This window comes from Podarcis liolepis (genome assembly GCF_965112155.1).
Source record: "Podarcis liolepis genome assembly, chromosome: 7".
NCBI lineage: Eukaryota > Metazoa > Chordata > Lepidosauria > Squamata > Lacertidae > Podarcis > Podarcis liolepis.
The window spans coordinates 47,178,816-47,197,902 of NC_139561.1; the positions used below are offsets into that span (position 1 = coordinate 47,178,816).

The window sequence follows — 19,087 nt, forward strand, 5'->3', positions numbered from 1 at the left end:
ACAGCAAACCCCTAGAGGAAGCGTTCCTGGGATTTGATTCAAATATACTTTTACACTTCTGAGCTGGGATAAGACTGAATAAAAATCCAAATGCCCGTCCAAGGAATTTATAATTAGCTAGTTTAATGGTATTGCCAAATGACTTGATTTATGTCACATTAACCTAGAAACATTACAATCATGTTCCAGATTTAAAAACCGTAAAAGATGCAATGTTTTCCAAACATGTATAATTGTAACCAAAAGACGACACTGGTCACCAGTCAACTTTCATATGTTACTTGGATTGAAATGTCATCTGGGATTCGATCCTAAGATCCAGTTCACATGCGCATGTTCATTACCTGGTGACTTAGCAATGTGAATTGTCAGTGACGAAATCCCCAATCTAGCCCCTTATCTGCATTCTCTTTAATTCCAATGTTGGGACTTCGTATGGAATTTGCTTGCTTGCGTGTGTTTTACAGTGGTCTTCCATACATATTAGAATGCAGTGCTATGCCAGTCACATACATTCCATAATGCCCTTCCTACTAAACAGTAGTATCTTTATTATGGAGACTGACCCCTCGTGAGAAGGGCTATAGCTCATGGGCTTTGTATTCCAAAGATCCCAGGTTCAGTCGCCAGCATTTCCAGGCAAGGCTGTGAGCCCTTCACAAAGCCCTGGAGAGCTGTTGCCTATCTGTGTAGGCAATACTGAGCTAGATAGACCCAGTAGTCAGACACTGTCTAAGGCAGCTTCCTGTGTTCCTAGATGGGAGTGCAACTGCTTATGTAGCCATGACTGGCTGTCGAGAGTTGACCTGGCAATGGTGTTGGTTGCAAGCTGCCACTTTAATTTCCCACAACGTTTCAGTGTAGCACTATATCAGGGTCATTGTGGGAAATGAGTACAGCAACTAAATCCAGCTGCTTGGAGCAGTGTGCCAAAAAATTTAAAGGGCAGGAGTCTACAATAAACCCAGCCAAGGCCTGGGACCCCATCAGCTGCACAGACATGCCAGGGGTTAATGCAGCCTCTACTTCCTAAAACCTGTATGAGCTTTCGCCCATTTTTCTGTTCTCTGCAACTTTCTGGGATGCATCCATTTTGCCACTTGGAAAATACAGATAGGATTGCTGGGACTGCTTCTGATAGCCTGGCTCCACAAACCTATAGGTTCCCATTGCCTTCTGTGTTAACATTTTTGGGTTGTGTGTGTTGCATTTACTTTTGTAAAGATTACAGGGAGAGAAAATCATTTTCACACTTTTATTCCAAAACTCCCCCAACAACTCCCCACCCCTATTGATTCAGAAATAGTTTAGCAGAGAAATATTTTATTCTTCTACAGAGGCCCACCAGTTTGCAAACACTGACAAGCCACCTCTTTTTAGTAAGTCTACTCATTTCACTTACACAGTCTGTGTTCTGCTTGAAATTTAAATCCAGCTGTTCGTGCAATTAGTGAGGAGGAGAGGGCTGGGAGTTTATGACTTAGCAGTTACCTATTGATTTTTGTAGGGGTCTTTGTTGGGCACACAAGCAGAATGGTCTTGAGTAACGTTATTGGGACTAACTAGGAGAAAGGGAGCATCATGGCATTGAAATGGGATATATATCTCAGTAAGGTTTAGGTGAGTGTTCTTTTTTCCTGCTATAGGACAGTACAGTCCTACGTAAGTGTACACAGAAGTAGATCTTAATTGAGTACTTAATAGGCACAGGATTTGGCTGTTTTATTATTGTGCCTCAATAGATTCCTTCTGCCCTCCTCTGCTTTCCTCTAAACTCCACTAAAGGCAAATGATGGTTGTGGAATGACATAGAAGGAAGCTGCTTGGCACAAGGCAGTCCACCACCTGCACCCTCCATTCTCAAGAAACCACCTGCGGTTTGGATGCAGAAGGATTTGTTGGACTAATTTCTTAATCATCTTTGTTTATAATGACATAACCTTCTGGGCTAGTTTCATTCACTGGTACAACACAACGATCGGAGTCTGCAAAAGATGAGTGACATCCTTCCCCTCTGCACTGAATGTTTGCTGGAGCACCGCCATGATATCCAACGTCAGGGTGGGTGAAACAAGTTGAGTCGGGTGGTTCACCCATGTGCCTAAGGTACTCTGCAGCTTCCCCTGCTCCTGGAATGCCTACCAGAAGTCTCTCATAACCTGAACCACCTGTGGGACAATTGCACACAGCGATATCACAGAAGAGCTCTGATGAGTAGAGGTCAACGTTGAAGCCCTCTCTATCCCCACCAGGTTGGTCTGAAAGTTTCATCCTAGAATGTTGCAGTTCCTGGATGCCTCTCTTGCTACTTAGGGATTCTGGCCCTGCTGTTTCCTCTACGGGATACACAAGACTCTCCACACCATCTTCCTTAAGATTAGCCAAGGATGAGTCACAGGTTCCCTCTTTACTTGCATTGTTGCATGCCGTGAATTTATTGTTGTGTTGCGGAGTGTTCCCTTTCAGTTCTTTTGGCTGGTCTGTTGAATCTGATCCATGAATTGCAAGGCAGCTCATGGCATCACAGATCTGAGATTCAATAGTTTCCCGAGAGGATTCTTGGCTCCTGTAGCTATAAGGGACTTCGCCTTCCAAAGCAACATCATTAAGTATGGCTAAGGCTTGGGGGCCACTGGCACCAGGAGAAAGGAAAGTGAGTGGCCATGGTTTATTTGCTGGTGGGCCCCGCCTTGACCCAGGGAGTCCTGTGTTCTGAGTCTTGTCCTCTGAGGCTTTTGGATGGGGCTCTGCAAAGTGGAGCGGCTTTTGCGCAATGACAATGTCGCTGTATTTAATCAAGAAATCCTCACTATCGGAGCTTTTGATGCAGGAGTTTGCCAAAGCACTTCCCTGGGCTTGGCTTGCATTTTGCTCACTTGTGAATTTGGAAGCAGCCAGCGGAGTCTCTTCCGTAGTCAATTTGAGAGAAAGTTCATTTCTTTGCCCACCATTTCCAGTTTCTTCAGAGGCCTGCTTGCTGTGGGTCTGCTGAAGATCAAGCATCTCACTTCTTCCTCCAATAATCATGTATTCCTTTCTCTGGCAGGGCCAGTGCTTTCTGTCTAGGTTATCTTCAGGAGAGCAATGGTTTTGGGCTCTTCTCTTCTGTAGGATATCCACCAGATCGCTGTCTCTTACATCCTCTGCAATTTCAAGGAGGTCTTCACACTGGATTCGTGCAAGGAATATTTCAAAGGCAGCTTGTTCTGTTTCCTCCTCACTGAGCTTCTTGGCCAGTGAAAACTCTGTGGTGGTAGTTGCAACGTAGCCAATTTCCTTCAGTAGCTTTTCTACTACGCCTTCTGGGAGAACAGATTGCACATAGTAGACAAAGTTTCCTGTAAAAGTCTGGGGAGGGGGGCGGAGAAGAGTGATGTTAGGAAACAAGATGTATGGGGAAAACCAACACTTGGTACTGCTATGGGTTGTTGTAGCGCATACAATTGCTCTACAATGTTGGAAGAACCATAGCTCAGTGTTAGCACCCAAGCTTTGCATGCAGAAGGTCCCAAGTACAATTCTTAGCATCTGAATACTGAAAAATTCAGGACACACAAAAGTAAAGTACTTATTCACACCACACAAACTACAGGATCCACTCTGTCAGCTTCCAATGACTACTGGAACTTCAGCTTTTCCTTACTCCTGTTTTTCTTTATGGCATGGTTGGGGAACCTTTGACACCCCCCCCCCCCAATGATGCTGTTAGGACTGGGTATTGTCAGTTCCAGCCAGCATGGCCAATGGTCCACAGATGGTGGGAGCTGTCATCCAGCAACATCTGGAGAGACACAGATTCCCTGTCTCTGCTTCCCCCAGCACTCCAATTCGAAATGTGCCCATTGTTCCGAAAAGGTAGGTGGCCCCTGTTCTAGGCCTTATGGACAAATTAAAAACAAACAAACAAATCACCTGGTTCAGATTGAATCCACTAAAAAGTTCTTAAAAGGACTCAAATGTGAAATTGCTCATCTTTTAACAAAGATGACCTTGACCCCAAAAACATCTTCAACACCAGAGGACTTAAAATAAGAAGAGGCAGTGCTTCCCATGGGGTTACTCAAGGGTACGCAGTACTGGCACCTCTTTTTTTGTTAAATAGTGTGGCACTTACTGTAACAAATTCATGGTGAATAGTAGCACCTATTTTTCTAGAAAAACAGCACTGAGAAGAGGGAAATATCCAGGAAATTAGCACATCTGTTATCTTAACACCCCTGTTCTGGGAAAACTGGTGGAAATAGATAATTATCAAGTATGCAGAAGAACAAGTGCTGCTGAAAAAGAACAAGTATGGCTTCCTCAAGGATAAGTCCTGTCTAATGATAATTTTCCAGAGTCTAAAAAAGTTTATGGATAGGGATTTGCAACATAGCAACATTCTGCTTGTACAATAAGCAGAACCTATGTTGCCAAATAGGGATGCGGGTGGCGCTGTGGGTTAAACCACAGGGCCTAGGGCTTGCCGATCAGAAGGTTGGCGGTTCGATTCCCCGCGATGGGGCGAGCTCACGTTGTTCGGTCCCTGCTCCTGCCAACCTAGCAGTTCGAAAGCACGTCAAAGTGCTAGTAGATAAATAGGTACTGCTCCAGCGGGGAAGGTAAACGACGTTTCTGTGCACTGCTCTGGTTCGCCAGAAGCTGCTTAGTCATGCTGGCCACATGAGCCGGAAGCTGTACACCGGCTCCCTCGGCCAATAAAGCGAGATGAGCGCCGCCACCCCAGAGTTGGCCACGACTGGACCTAATGTTCAGGGGTCCCTTTACCTTTTTCAAGTTGCCAAATATGTTATGCAGGTACAGCACAGCTTAGGAAATAACAGGATTTCCCAAGAAAGGCAGAGAAACCCATCTGTGAAATGGAGCAGCTTACCTGAACCCTATTAGAATGGTCAATGACAGTGAGGAAAACAATCCTAATAGCACACTTTTCACTGTGTGCCAATTTTGTGTGGAATGAAAGGCACCCCAACTGCTTTTCCCCCTCCTTCAATTCTGTAATCCCTCCCTCTAAGCTCCTCTTTCTGCCCATGATGATTTCTTTACCTTTCCTCATGAAGGTGAAAATGTAAAGTGGGGGGAAACAGTGGTGCAGCAACCTGTGGCCATACAAAGAAGATGGTGTCTAACAATATTTGTTTTGCTTGGCACAGGTAGTCATATGTGGCATCCTCCAGATGTTTCTGCATGAAAATATGGTGCAATAGTTAGTGTGTTGGACTAGGGACAGGGAGGCCCGAGTTCAAATCCCCACTCAGCTGCAAAGCATACTGGGTGACCCTTGGGCCAATCAGTCTAACCTGCCTCACAGGGTTGCTGTGATGATGTAATCCAGTGGGTGGAGAGAATTGGACAAGGAATGGGGAGGCTCAGGGCAGATCCACACTCCACATTTAAAGCATACCCAACACACTTTTAAAGCACAGGACTTCCCCCAAAAAATCCTGGGAACTGTTGCTTGTCAAGGATGCTAGTAAGGACACCTCTGTGAGGGGGAAACTACAGACCCCAGGATTCTTTGGGGGGAAACCATGTGCTTTAAATGTGCATTGAAGAATAATAAATAATAATAATAATAATAATAATAATAATAATAATAATAATAATAATAATAATTTATTCTTTATACCCCGCTCATCTGGCTGGATTTCCCCAGCCACTGTGGGCGGCTTCCAACAAAAGATTAAGAATACATTAAAACATCAGTCATTAAAAACTTCCCTAAACAGGGCTGCCTTCAGATGTATGCTTTCATGTTCAAATCCCCCCTCTCCTGCAAAGCTTACTGGAGTGATCATTGGGCTACCTCACAGGGTTGCTGCGAGGATGCAATAGGGCGGGAAGAGTGGGGGTAACAATGCAAAAATAAAACAAACTCCCCCCACCCCGTGTCTGGCAGGGGTCGATGGGCACCCCTCGTGGGCACCGCCTTAGCTTGCCCCTGCTGCTTACTCCAAGGAGGACCCGCGCTTACCTTGAGCGACTTGATCTCTTTCCTCCACGGGGAGAGGAAGAGGTTGACGCAAATCAGCTCCAGGAACTCGAAGGCTTTGAGCAGCTTCCGAAAGACGACGCCCCCCGTCTCCCCCTTGGCCGCCAGGCAGCTCTGGGCGAGGCCGGCGACGTCGAAGCCCCCCGGAGCCCCCGCCAAGCCGGGCTCCGAGGCCAGCAGGCGCCGCGCGCGGCTCTTCACGGCCGCCTCGTTGCAGACCAGAAGTTTCCCTTCCGCCCCGTTGGCGCGGTAGAAGGCGAGGTAGTCCCGGAGCAGCTCTTGCGCGGCGCCCGCCCCGGCCGCGGGTCTCTTCATCGCGCCCAGCCAGCCTGCGCGGGAGGCGGAGACGACGCCTTCTCCCTTGAAATAAGGGCGAGAGGTGCTGAGGTTTTTTATATAAAAAATTAAGGCACAAACACACACATACAAAACATGCCCGAGCACTTTTAAGGACTCATCCGGACTGAGGAAGTTGTGGCTACATCGGAGCTCGCCCTGCTTCAGCCTCTTCATTGGCCTGCTCATTGATCTGCCCGGGATTTAAATGGCTACGCCGGCTGTCAGTCAAAGGTACATCAAAACGACTTTTGTTGCCGACCCGAATCAGGAAGTGGTGGGGAATTCGAGGCGCGTCAAAACGAAAGTGAAAAGAGCCGCTTGGGATGGTGTCTGACGCTCTTGGGTGTCTGAAGAGTGGACGCTGGAAAGTGGCATTCAACTTTTTTTTTACTCGGAGTAAAACCTATTGAGATGCCAACTTGCGCCCATTGATTTCAGGCTGTGTATACAGCATATGTTCAAAAGACTTTTATTAAACCACGTGTCCCACCGACCCCCCAAGAATCCTGGGAACTGTAGTTTACCCCCTACAGAGCTACAATTCTCATTACAGTACCCCCCAAAACACACCTCCCAGGATTCTTTGGAGGAAATCATGTGCCTGCTCTGTGTAGAATTTAGTTGGTTACAACCCTATTTGTTGTACTTATTACCCATTCTTCAATCCAATGGTTCCTAGGTAAAATCCAACATTTATTTTATGTTAATTCATAAATTTGTGTCCCCGTCCTTGTTCCCAAAGGAGCCCAGTAATAAAACACTAGCATTAAAAATGAAACAAACTTTCAAAAACAATTTAAAACATCTAAGGACCTTTCAGAACAACCACATACTGTCACAGCTAATAATTTCAGCGTTATAAGGAACAGTGTCTTTCATCTATCAAATGCCTGGATAAACAGGGATGTTTAAAAATTTCTCCTGAATGTTAATAATGAAGCAGGCAGATGGACCTCACCAGGGAGGGCGTTAAATGGAGGACCCTTTGTTACTCTGCTTCAGGTAGCAAAATATTGTTATGCGTTGGGAGAGTAAATCTCCGTGAAACCTTGGGCCTCCTTCCAAGCCTTCCATCTGGTATCTGTAAAGGCCGAATGTATGTGAGGAAGCCTGCCAAACTACTCCCTTTGTCAAGGGAATGGCTTTAGCAGGCCAGTTAAGTGCTCATCGGCATCTCAGAGAATGAGCTAAGGGGTGGTGCTCTTCAGGAAGGGTGGGGCATTTCCCCACATTCCCCTCACCTGGCTCGAGGCCAGGTGATCCTCTTTAGCCAGAGTTGTTGTTATTGTGCGCATGAGCTAAAAAGCTGAATGCTAGAAGCTGCACACAAAGAGATTTGCTTGCACTGTGTTGGACTTTGGGGCTCCCCTGGCAACCTAAAGGGGAGCATTATCTATGAAGCTGCTGTGAGCCCCTCCATCCTGTGCTCAGTGTAAATAAAGCCATATATCCCAAAGACACCAGAGTCTCCACTGACCTTAATTCTTAGGAAACTGAACCCTGGGCAGGTGTTTGGAACTGCTGGAGTCGCTCACCGCTCAGAGATTGAGGTGGCCCTCATGGGCTGAGGGTTGTTGCCCATGTTAGCTCTACTCTGAGGAGACCCACTGAAAGTGATGGAAATGACTATATTAAGCCCCATTAAAAATTCAGTGGGTCTACTCTTGAGTATGACTTAGCTGTATACAACCCTTAGTGTTAGGATTCAAAACTGGCTTTGCAATGATGTCTCTATTGAGAATTTCACTATTACCTGCCTAGCTCGGTTTTCCCTGTTGCTGCAATATAATGGTGAGAAAAGTCTGCAGTTGCCCCTCTAAGGTACAGTGATTTTATCTGTAGTAAGTCAGGCAAACTCTGGGTAAGGCATACCACAAATTCCGGATCTCAACCACCTGCCAAATCCTACTCCATGTCAAGTTAGCAAGATAAGTGTTTGCTTTCATGATCTAATTAGACAGCTGCTTCAAGAGTCTTCCATGAATTGACCTGTGATTACTTTTGAGTTGCAATCAGCAACATCATAATGTTATAGAGCAGAAATGCCTTATTCCCCAAAGTACCAGGATGGATCTTTCGAGCATCATTTATAAATTAATAATCGTAATTTCCTTAAGGAGTCGTGATGATGCATTTGCCCTTCAATAGAAATATAAAAATGGGCTTTCACATTCCAGATCTGATAATTACCTAAGATTCAAAGAGGAGCGTATTTTAGACTGAAAACACTTCAGAGTGAAAACTATGAATGAAAACAGGCAAGATCCAAACACACTGGTGTTTGAAACCATTGGCGGTTCCCCACACCATGTAAGGAAGGTAGGACTGGCTGCAATTGCCCCCCTTCTTCCACTTGTTTAAGCCTTGTTCTGGGAAAGATAAGAACGTAGAAAGCTGTCTTATACTGAGTCAGACCATTGGCCCACCCACTGGCAGTGGCCTTTCAGGCAGGGGTCTCTCCTAGTCCTACCTGGAGATGCTGGGGCTTGTACCTGGGTCCTTCTGCATGCAGAACAGATGCTGTACCACTGAGCTCTGTTCCTTCCCTATGGCCCTCACCCAGGCATGTGTGAGCAGCCAGAGCAATAGATGGAGGGGACACTGTCTGGCAGTCAAACCAGGCAATGGGGGGTGGGGGTGGGAGGGCGGGGCTGGTCCAATGGTAGCTCAGCTAGCCTGGCTATTGTTGCATTGCAGCAGAATTGTTGGGAAGAGTGAAGGAGTGTGTCTTGCTGTCAATTTGTTGGAGATCTTGGCCACAGATCTATATAAGGCCATCATTGCTTTGCAGCTTCCAATGACCCTAAGGTGCCACAAGCCTCTTTCTTCTGTTTTTGCCCTGGTGGACTGATATAGCTTCATCACCAGAAGTGACTATTATTATTATTATTCCCTAATGAAAGGAAACACAGGAAGGGAATGTGTGATGAATGGACACCTGTCCTACCCCCAGCTTGCACACAATGACAAAAGGGAGAAGATGGAGCAGCAAAGCTTCCACTAGTCCGACCCTTTCCTTCCAGGCAATTGTACAGATTGGGCCCAGAGGGAGAGGGCAGGGGTGACTAGCAACGAGGAGGATGGGTCACTCAGAAGGCATTTTGACTGAGGTTCCCCCTAAAACCTGTAGACCACTTTTCAATTTGCGTTCCCAAAGGGGTGAACAAATAACATGATTCCAATAAGTAAAACAGTGCAGTATCAAAATTGCTACACACACACACACACACACACACACTCATTCACACCACCCATTCAAAACTCATATACATGGTTCCCTTCCACCCCCAAATCCTAGGAACTGTAGTTTAAGGGTGCTAAGAGTTGTTAGGGACTCTCTCAACAAACTACAGTTTCCAGGATTCTTTGGTGGAAACGTTAAAGTGGTATAAGAGGGCTTTAAATGGATGGTGTGGCTGTGACCATACTCACAGAATCATATATGAGAAATAACAAGGCAGCAAAAATAAAGCACCAGAGGGGGTTAAGTCCTGAAGTCATGGAAGCATAAAACTGTCTTTACTTGGTTACAAAATTATATCACTGAGAGGGATAAACAAACAGCTTGTAAAAGGGCTTTCCAAAGTTCTGGTGCTGCAACCAAGTAGAACCTTTTTCTGGTGAAAGTGAATCCATGATCCATTGAGGAGCCCATGATGATCTTCTGAACACCCAAAATTCTTTGGAACCCCATCTGAAAAACGCTTGCCTGTTGGATACCTGTTGGAGCAAGGTTATGAGATAATTTGGATGTCTTTGTGGGGTTTAGATTGCATGTTACTGTTAATCACCATCCATCAACAACAAACAACATTTTTATCCGGATGCCCTTGCAAGGAACTTGGGCACAGTCTCTTTTGCACCTTTCCCACCCTCACAACATCCCTGTGAGGTAGGTGAGATGTGAGCAACTGGCTCACAGTCACCTACTCACTACTGAGTTGGGATTTGAACCTGCATCTTCTCAAGTTTCTAGTCCAGCACATCACACTGGCTCCTTCCAGTCAGATTTGTGCATTTCATTGCTTTATAAAGACAACTGGAGAAATTTGAGGGCCAAGCTAGACATGATGTTAAAATTGGCATTTAATATACAGGATTTTTTAAAAAAGGTTCAACTAAAGCTTTGGGGCAGGGACTGATAAGTACTGGGGTGGTAGCAGGTCTCAAGTGGGGAATTTACTCTTTTCCTTCCTGAATTTTTCTTCTTCTCTGGAGCTGCTATTTGTCATGACCTCAGAGTCCAGCAGTGATCAAGGCTCAAAGCTGTAGGGCTTATGAGTCTCCAGCTACAGAGGAAGACTAGATTCAGTTTTGAGCCTGCTCTTGGAGATCAGGAGATCTCCCCCCCCCCCCGAGCTTGCCAGACAGGAGCCATTCTCTACTACTAGGGCCTGTAGTCAGAGCCAGGACTTCCACTAGCATATTTTCCTGAGCCTAAAGAATCCAGTGCCTCCTGATGGTCACTGGTCCAGCAGTGTAGAGCATACACTGGAAGGGAGGCGATGGAATGGAGGATGAGTGCCTGTCTTCAGGCCAGAGGGTAGGCCCTTTAAGTTAAAGTTATCTACAAGAGGGTGGAGCCTGGGGGAGGTAGTCTGGGAGCAGAGGCTGTAAAAAGGCTGTCTGCTCACTTGATGCTGTCCGTGGTTCTGCAACTCCTGACCTGACTTGCTCAGGGGGACACAATACTCTATTGCAGGCATAGGCAAACTCGGCCCTCCAGATGTTTTGGGACTACAACTCCCATCATCTGTAGCTAACAGGACCAGTGGTCAGGAATGATGGGAACTGTAGTCTCAAAACATCTGGAGGGCCAAGTTTGCCTATGCCTGCTCTATTGGTATTCCCTCCCCCCCCCAGCACAAATATTGGCTTTTGGATTTCCCCCAAGTCTGCAGCAGAGGAGGGAAATGTTAAATCACCCTTCCACCCCTGCTGTAACCCTGATAATTATCAGCTGCTACTACCAGGCCCCAAGTTGACACTGTTTGCATTTTTTAAAAAAGAACTCTGTACATTACATTTAACATCAACTCTACTTTGGCTCTGAGTAGTTGTTATGTGCAATTGCTAAACATGATATTCACAAGCAGAGGCAGTATACCTTTGCATAGTAGACACCAGGGACACAATAAGGCAAGGCGATCCATCACCTATATGCCTGGCTGCTTGTGAACGTGTCAGAGACAGCTGATTTGTCCCTGTCAGAAACAAAATGTTGGGTTAGATGTACCTTGGTCTTATGCAGAAAATAAGGAGATCAGAGCTGCTTTTTAGCCCCAGTGATCCTGTGAGGGAGAAGAGGCTACAAAGATAGCAATTTGCCGAAGGCCACCTAGCAAGCTGTGGAAATAAGAAGGGATTTGAACACAGCTCTTCTATATTCCAAACTCAGCACTCAAATGATTGCATCACATGCCTCTTTTTAGTAAGACCTCTCCCAGTAAAAATAGGGAAATGCATATTTTCTTTTGCTTTCCAGTTCTTTGGTATGCAACATAATAATCGTGTCTCATATCACAATAAATCTCCCCAGACAGCTTGATCACTGAGGTGGGTAGGGGAAAAGGTTTGTGACAGAAAGTAGATATAATATTTGGGTTTGGAACTGGGTTAGCTCAGTTAGGAATTTAACTGGGAAGCCTCCCGTCTCATTCTCTTAAATACACAAACATTTTCCTATTAATAAAATGGGGATATTCTGATACAAACTAAGGATATCTTTTTATCTCTCTTGAGCTGAACTCTACAGCTAAATGAAACACTGAATCCTCTCCTATTACTAAGTCACTGGCTTACATCTACTAACAATTCTTAAAAAGATAGATGCAACCCCTTTATCATATATTCCTTTTGTTCTAAGACATGCAGAGCACTGTAACAAACCTGACAACTAGGTTTGACTGTATGACATACATCTACATTAGAAGTATTTTAGTCAGATGTGCTTTCAAATGCTACAAAAAGACCTACAGGAGACACCCTAGCACAGGAGTTCCCAAACTGTGGTCCATGGACCAAGCTTCACTCAGGTGTGTCTGTAGATTTGTGGTTGAAGACGGGAGATGGCACATCCATTGCATTAAATATCCAGATTGATTTTTGATGGTATTGTTATTGCTTCTTTTATTTTGCAATATCTTACAATAAAGAAAAGAAGCAATAAAAATACATTTAAAAGCTGTACAGCATCTAGTACAGAGCATTTCAGTTGCTACAATACGCAGAACAATCATTAAGATTGTCAAGTGGTCCGTTGGGTGTGGAGGAAAGTTTGGGAACCGCTGCCCTAGTAGATGCATTTATTGTTTTACATTTCAGGGGGAGAAGAACAATCTAAAACACAAAGAAGAATGTGCAGGTAAACTTTCATTCCCCCCCCCTGTAAAAACAAAATCCACAAGTAGAAAATAGATAAAGTTTTGTTAAGTATTGTGGGTAGGTGGGTGATTATCATTCCAGGTTATCACCCTTTCTTAGTCTTGAAGGATTCCTTCAGAAGCACAGGTCAGGAATCATTGCCCTTTTACATTATTCTGTTGAAAAAAGTCTGATAGTGTTCCGTAGAGGTTTTCAGTAAATCCAGTGGGACCAGTGGAATAGGGATGTTCTGTTCACACACAACAGTTTCGTAGGGAGGGGCAGCTTCCATTGGGAATGACGAGGATAAGGAAATGGAAGGGATGGGTTGCGGCAGGCCCTGCAGTCCGACCGAATACCCAGCATCCCTTTCTCCTGCAGCCCCTGGAGTCACCTCTTCTTCCCAGGGAATGTTTATAGCGGAGTCATTCCATCGACAAGGGTCTATCAGGGAGTAAGGCGGAGGGTCATCTGTAGGAATACAGATTTGCACAGCTCCAGGCCCCACACATTCATCATAGCTGAAAGAAAACAGAGCCTCAGGTTAGCTTTGCTGCATAAATATCAGAGGAGAATTGTGCTTACAAGAGAAGAAGAAATGACAAACAGGGAGAAAAGTTTTAGCAGATGGCCTATCTATTCATAGCACTTGCTCTTAGGGATAGAACTGTCCATTTTCATTTTTTTCCAAGCTTAAATTCATTTCTCCATATTTCTACAGCAATTTGTAATCAAAAAAAAATTCTCATGAAAATTCAGCAGCATTTTGGAAAAAAATTATCCCAATAATCACATTTTTGTATGCAGTTTTACCTAATCTACACTTTTTTTGCAAAGCAATGTTCTCTAATATAATGCATTTTTTGTATGTTGTGTTCACAAATATATGTGTTTTTATGTACATGCATGTATATGCATTTTTGTACACATTGCAAAATTTGGCAAATCCTGAAGGCCATTGGCAACAGCATCCTGTGTTATGATTCTATATTGTTTTGGAAAATGCAACTTTGGTAGGTTTGCCTTCAAATGTGATCTGTACTGAATCCCCACCCTCCAATACCAAGTCACAAGAAGCAGATTACTTCAGTGTTAGGTTAGCCACACTGGCTATACAAATATTACATATCATTCTATTGATTTCTGATGTCCAGGCTCTGTGTCCTGTTGCTTTTTAAAAACTAAAATGACACCATCTGCACAAAAGAGGGAGGTATATCAGCTGGGGAGAATTTCCTGAAACAGCCCAATGAGGACCACTGGAATGCAGGGCAGACTGTTGTTGGGGGAAACAGACTCCACACTGCAAGATTTTGCTAGAGGTCCCACTGATGAAAGTGATGTAAGTATGCACAGGAATGCAGTCTTAGGGTTATAATTCTTGTTTGAGCAATCAAAACCAAGCTGTTCTAATTCACTGCAGTCCATAACCTTGAGGCTAATGCAGGATTAATGCTTTCTGAACATACAAATGTTCACTCCCTGTGGGCTCCTGAGTAAGGAGTCTGCTTCATTGGTTTCTAATGCACAATTAAGGTTTCAAAAAGCTGTGAACACTGCTCAGATATACCTTTTGGAGGTAATGAAACATAGGATGCATTTCAGAAGCTGGCAATGACAGAAGGAAGACCCCTAGAGAAAGTCAGGAGTGGGGTGGGAGGATAGGATGAGGAAGTGGGGGGCTAGAGGAATACAAAGTTGACGAGGCAAGCATTTTTGCAACAAAAGTAGCTGGGAATATATTAGGAACAAGGATGCTGTGGCATTTCCTAAAGAGCCCACAATAAGAAGTTATCAAAGAGTCCATAAAAAAGGATCTCCAGAATTAGTTTCACTGAGGTAGAGGGCTGTTATCTGTGTGAAACATGCTAATTTAGGTTCCCTACCCCAACCCCCAGGCACCAGTTGACAGAATGGTAGGTTAAATGTCCTTCACTGTAATTTTAAAGAGATGATGGGATTCTAATAACCCTACAATGAAAAGATGTCAGATTTCCATTAGACTTGTCTTTTTAAAAAACAGCATTGCGTTATAATATACATGTGTGTGAGAGGTGGATGGGAGTTGCTGCTTCCAACAGAACTGTTGAATATCTCAGAACTGAATATCTCAGTGACGGAGCACATGCTATGTGTACTGGCAAGGTCTCAATCCATTGCCCAGTGGTGGCAGCTTCCCACTGGGACTGGTAGGGTGGAGGGCAGGGAGCCAGAGCCAGTGGCAGGTGGGGCAACACTGAGACTATAAAGGCAACACTGAGACTAAGGAGGAGGCTGATGAGCAGTGCCACTCTCTGGGCTGGATGTAAGAAAGGAGGCAGATATATGGGGAGCTGGCTGGGGGCACACTGAGGTTGTTGGGGCTCTGCCCAATTGGCCCCATGGACCAGCTTCCATTGCCATGACATTTCCAGGTACGTAGAATAATAGAACTGTAGAGCTGGAAGAGACCCTGAGGATCATCTGGTCCATCCCCTTGCAAGGTGATGAGAAAGACCTTTTCTGCCCAAGAGCCTAGACAATTGTTTCAGTCTATGGCAGACAGTGTGAACTAGCTGGATCAATGACCCAGCACAGCTACTATATATATACTATATATAGACAGCTACTATATATTTCACAGCAGGTCCTGATTCCAATCTTGGCAGCTTGTAGTAGCAGTGTGATTTGTCATGTCTCAGTGGAAGCGACTTTACCACACACACACACACCTAGGCAACATGAAAGAGCTTACTAAACAGGCTGAAATTCGTAAGTTTTGATCTTGAGAACACAGAAGAGAGAAAATTTTGAAGATGCTCCTTTTTACACAGGCATCCCCTTGATCTTCTGATGCGAGTTTCCTATTTTAATTGCTGTGCTCTTTTAATGGGATTGTTCCATTGCATATTTTAATTACGGATGTTTATATTCTAACATGTTAATGGGAATGTTTTATGGTGCGTTTTAATTATGGATGCTTATATTCAAATTTTTGTGTACTTGGTTGTTATATTTGTAAACTCCTTGGAAGCTTATTCTGGAATTAAGCAGTATATAAACAAACAAACAGAAAACTTCTCATGCAACTAGTAAAGGGAAATCATGATAACCAGAAAGCACATGGAGCATGCTCTAAGAAGTTGGTGTGTGTGTATGTGTGTACAGCATACAAAATCCAACTCCACTTGGGCTCAAACCAGACCTGAGATCCATAGTCAGGATCTCCCCCATTTCTGGTAGCATAGAGCTGAGAGATCCTAGAGAACTGGTGAGATTTACGGAGCATCTACTCTCCAGTCACACAAATTGCTGCCAAGGAGTGTGGTGGAGTCTCCTACTTTGGAGGTCTTTAAGGAGAGGCTTGACAACCATATGTCAGGAGTGCTCTGATGGTGTTTCCTGCTTGGCAGGGGGTTGGACTCGATGGCCCTTGTGGTCTCTTCCAACTCTATGATTCTATGATTCTATGAAATGGGAAGGATGATCCTGACGCTTTTTGAAGTACAAGCTAAGAAATGACGTTGATGTTTTCCGGAAGGGTTTATGTGCCAGGCTCACTGTCAATGGCCAGTTCGCATAGGTAGTAACAGCCTAGGACAATATTTCAATGATGAACCGAACAAGGCTTCAAAAGGCTCATATGATAACCTTTTCATTTCACAGTGGTAGCAGGGAGAAGAGGAAGTCAGTGTTACTCAGTGTCTTGCTATCTTGCCAATAAAGTCAGTGGAACAAAATTTATTGTCTGAATCATTTTTTGTTTTGTCTTCAGTTTGGATTCTTTTCATTACTGTTCTTTTGCTGAGTTTTAGCTGCATTTGTCATCTGTTTCTAAGGCTGAAGGAATGAAACACTGAAAATCGTTTTTGCTTTTGCATAGGTTGGTTGCAGAATGTAGGTTTTCAGATTCTGAATTTTGGGACTAGGAATTGGGATGGATTTTATGCTACAGACTTTATGATGGCAGTTTTATTTTGCAGGTTCAAAGATCTCACTTACACCATATATTTAAAGGACTCATATCACTTTAACAGCCATGGTTCCCACCCCCAAGAATCCTAGGAACTGTGGTTTATTAAGGATGCTGACCTTACAGAGCTACAATTCCCAGCACCCACAATAAATTAATTACCAGAATAATTCAAGACTGTGATATTAGAGTGACTTAAAAGTATTGTGTGGATGTGACCTAGATGTTGCTGGACTGCCAACCCCCAATCAGCCACAGCCAGCATGACCAATGGTTAGAGATGATGGCAGCTATAGTCAGCAACATTTGAAAGGGTGCAGGTCCCCAAGCCAGCTTAACTGAGACTCTAATGGAAACAGTTGTAACAGATGTTCTGGGAAGTTTTTGAGAATTTGAGACCCCTGGAAGCATTAACTGCACCAGCACAAAACAGAAACTATTGATGAAGGGCAGCCGGATATCATTTGAACCCTCCTTTACAACAACAACAACAACACCACCACCACTTTGCATCGGCCATTTTTAAAAAATACCTCTCACATCAAATAAATCTGCCATGCTCACAGAGATACTGGGTCCACGAGAAAGCCATTAATTCACCTAAAGGGACGATTATAGATATCACTACCATCTAGTTAGGGTTGTCAAGACAAATTGACCGCATGGCTTCCATCTGATTGCCTTGTGAGCATGGCAGGATTATGATTTTTAAAAAAGATAAAGAAATAAAACTCAAATGAGAGCTGTAGCAATTCCCTTAAATTTAGTGTGAGAACCGATTAGGGATACATCTAGAGAGATAATCAAATTGAGTCCTAAATGAGATTTCAGTCATTTGTACATCAAAGCAATTAAATTATTAAACACCCCTAAGGCATCTTTCATAAATTAATTTCCCAATTAGAATTTTATATAAATAGTGTTTCTGCCCTAAACGTTCTTCAGAAACACACACACACACACACACACACACACACACACACACACAGGCTCAGATTCATCCTGCAAACTGTTGAGTGGTTATCTGTCTCTTGCAAGGGCTTAAACCCTAGAAGATGCTAATTCTCTGCCATACAATGACTTCGGTCCTGTTTCAATACCTGCCACTTTAGCATTCCTGGAGGGATCATTTCTGGGTGAGGACCTGACTGCCCCATTTAGTTATGCAGTTGCAGACCTGAGAAGCAATGTACAGTTTGCATGTACAAAAGTGGTGAACTGGCCCTTAGATGTTTGGCTAGTATTACTTCATAAAATGGAGGGGATCTTAGCAAAATTGAAAAACAGTATTGCAATTCAGTACAGTGGTGCCTCGCAAGACGAAATTAATTCGTTCCGCGAGTTTTTTCGTCTAGCGAATTTTTCGTCTTGCGAAGCACGGTGTCGGGAAAGTTTTGGAAAGGCTTCAAAAATCACCAAAGTCTTCAAAAACCTCAAAAAAGGCTACCACACCGCGTTCTATGAGTTGCTCCGCGAAGTCAAGTCGCAACTGTATTAACGGTGTTAAGAAAAAGGAAACAAACTTGCAAGACGTTTTCGTCTTGCGAAGCAAGCCCATAGGGAAATTCGTCTTGCGAAGCAGCTCAAAAAACACAAAACCCTTTCGTCTAGCAAGTTTTTCGTCTTGCGAGGCATTCGTCTTGCGGGGCACCACTGTATTAAAACCCTACTCCCTGCATATAACACAAAACAAACTCTGGGTTTTCAATTTTTGACCTGAGGATGTCAGTAATGAACGAATGAATAAATAAAGTAGTGTGTGTGTGTGTATGGCTTTTTCATTACTATTTGATGCTGCTCTGTTTCAAATCTTCATCTTGGATCAGTGGAGTGAAAAACCAATCACACAATTCGTTTAAGAATTCAAGCTGTCCAGAGGAGACAAGTCAGCTTGCCCTTCTCATACGATAACAGCTCCAACTGGATATCTATTCATTCTAAAACTGTAGTTAAATAACTGATTGTGCTTATTAATCGATTCATCAGACAGCCATGAATTACACCATTCAGCCTTCCTCTTTGGTTTTTCTTGCCCACCTCTGCCAAAGAGAATATGAGACACAAGGCATACGTCTTCTGCTCTGTTGGTGATTTGGAAACTATGCATTCAGTTTCCACCTTCAGAAAACTATTTTAAAAATCCATTTCTTACTCATCAACTTCTACAACATAATGCTTTCATCCATGGGAGCACTTTTGAAAAGCATTCCTTTGGAGGAATATAGGCGGGAAATATTATATTAATTTATTATTATTATTATTTTAAAAACCCACACCATTTATTTTTAGTGAATGAAAAAGCTACGGCTGGCAGAAAGCTAATGCTACTTATTCATTAAAAGCAGCAGGGTGGATTCTCAGATCCCATAACATGGAAATCCTTCGGTACAATCCAGAGGAAGTTGGGAAGGGCTGCTTTACATGGTACTTGCTCTAGTGAA

The 19,087-nt window shown here is 43.9% G+C and overlaps 2 protein-coding genes across 4 annotated transcripts in view; both read right to left on the reverse strand.

The window, feature by feature from the left end:
- Positions 1-1,241: 1,241 nt before the first annotated feature.
- On the reverse strand, positions 1,242-6,531 carry LOC310712174 (uncharacterized protein). Of its 2 annotated transcripts, none has more exons than XM_083514997.1 (2): positions 5,975-6,531; positions 1,242-3,348 (listed from the first exon to the last, which is right to left on the reverse strand). In XM_083514997.1, exons 1-2 carry the CDS (start codon positions 6,515-6,517, stop codon positions 1,912-1,914), a joined length of 1,980 nt encoding a protein of 659 aa, XP_083371123.1. In that variant the 5' UTR covers positions 6,518-6,531; the 3' UTR covers positions 1,242-1,911. The 2 variants fall into 2 exon arrangements, with proteins under 2 accessions (XP_083371123.1, XP_083371124.1); XM_083514998.1 differs by lacking the exon at positions 5,975-6,531 and adding an exon at positions 4,768-5,125 and having other exon boundaries at positions 1,242-4,404.
- A 3,297-nt stretch (positions 6,532-9,828) lies between these two features.
- The window catches only part of BEAN1 (brain expressed associated with NEDD4 1), a 47,912-nt gene continuing 38,653 nt past the window's right edge, over positions 9,829-19,087 (reverse strand). Inside the window, exons 6-7 of one of the 2 annotated variants that reach the window (XR_014528801.1) lie at positions 11,439-13,215; positions 9,829-10,051 (exon numbers count right to left, since the gene is read on the reverse strand). Coding sequence is in view for 1 of the 2 variants with exons in the window: in XM_083515132.1 (XP_083371258.1) it covers positions 12,861-13,215 (355 nt within the window). In the remaining variant the exon portion in view is untranslated. Of the gene's footprint in view, positions 13,216-19,087 lie in introns of both variants that reach the window. The other variant, XM_083515132.1, reaches the window with a different exon arrangement.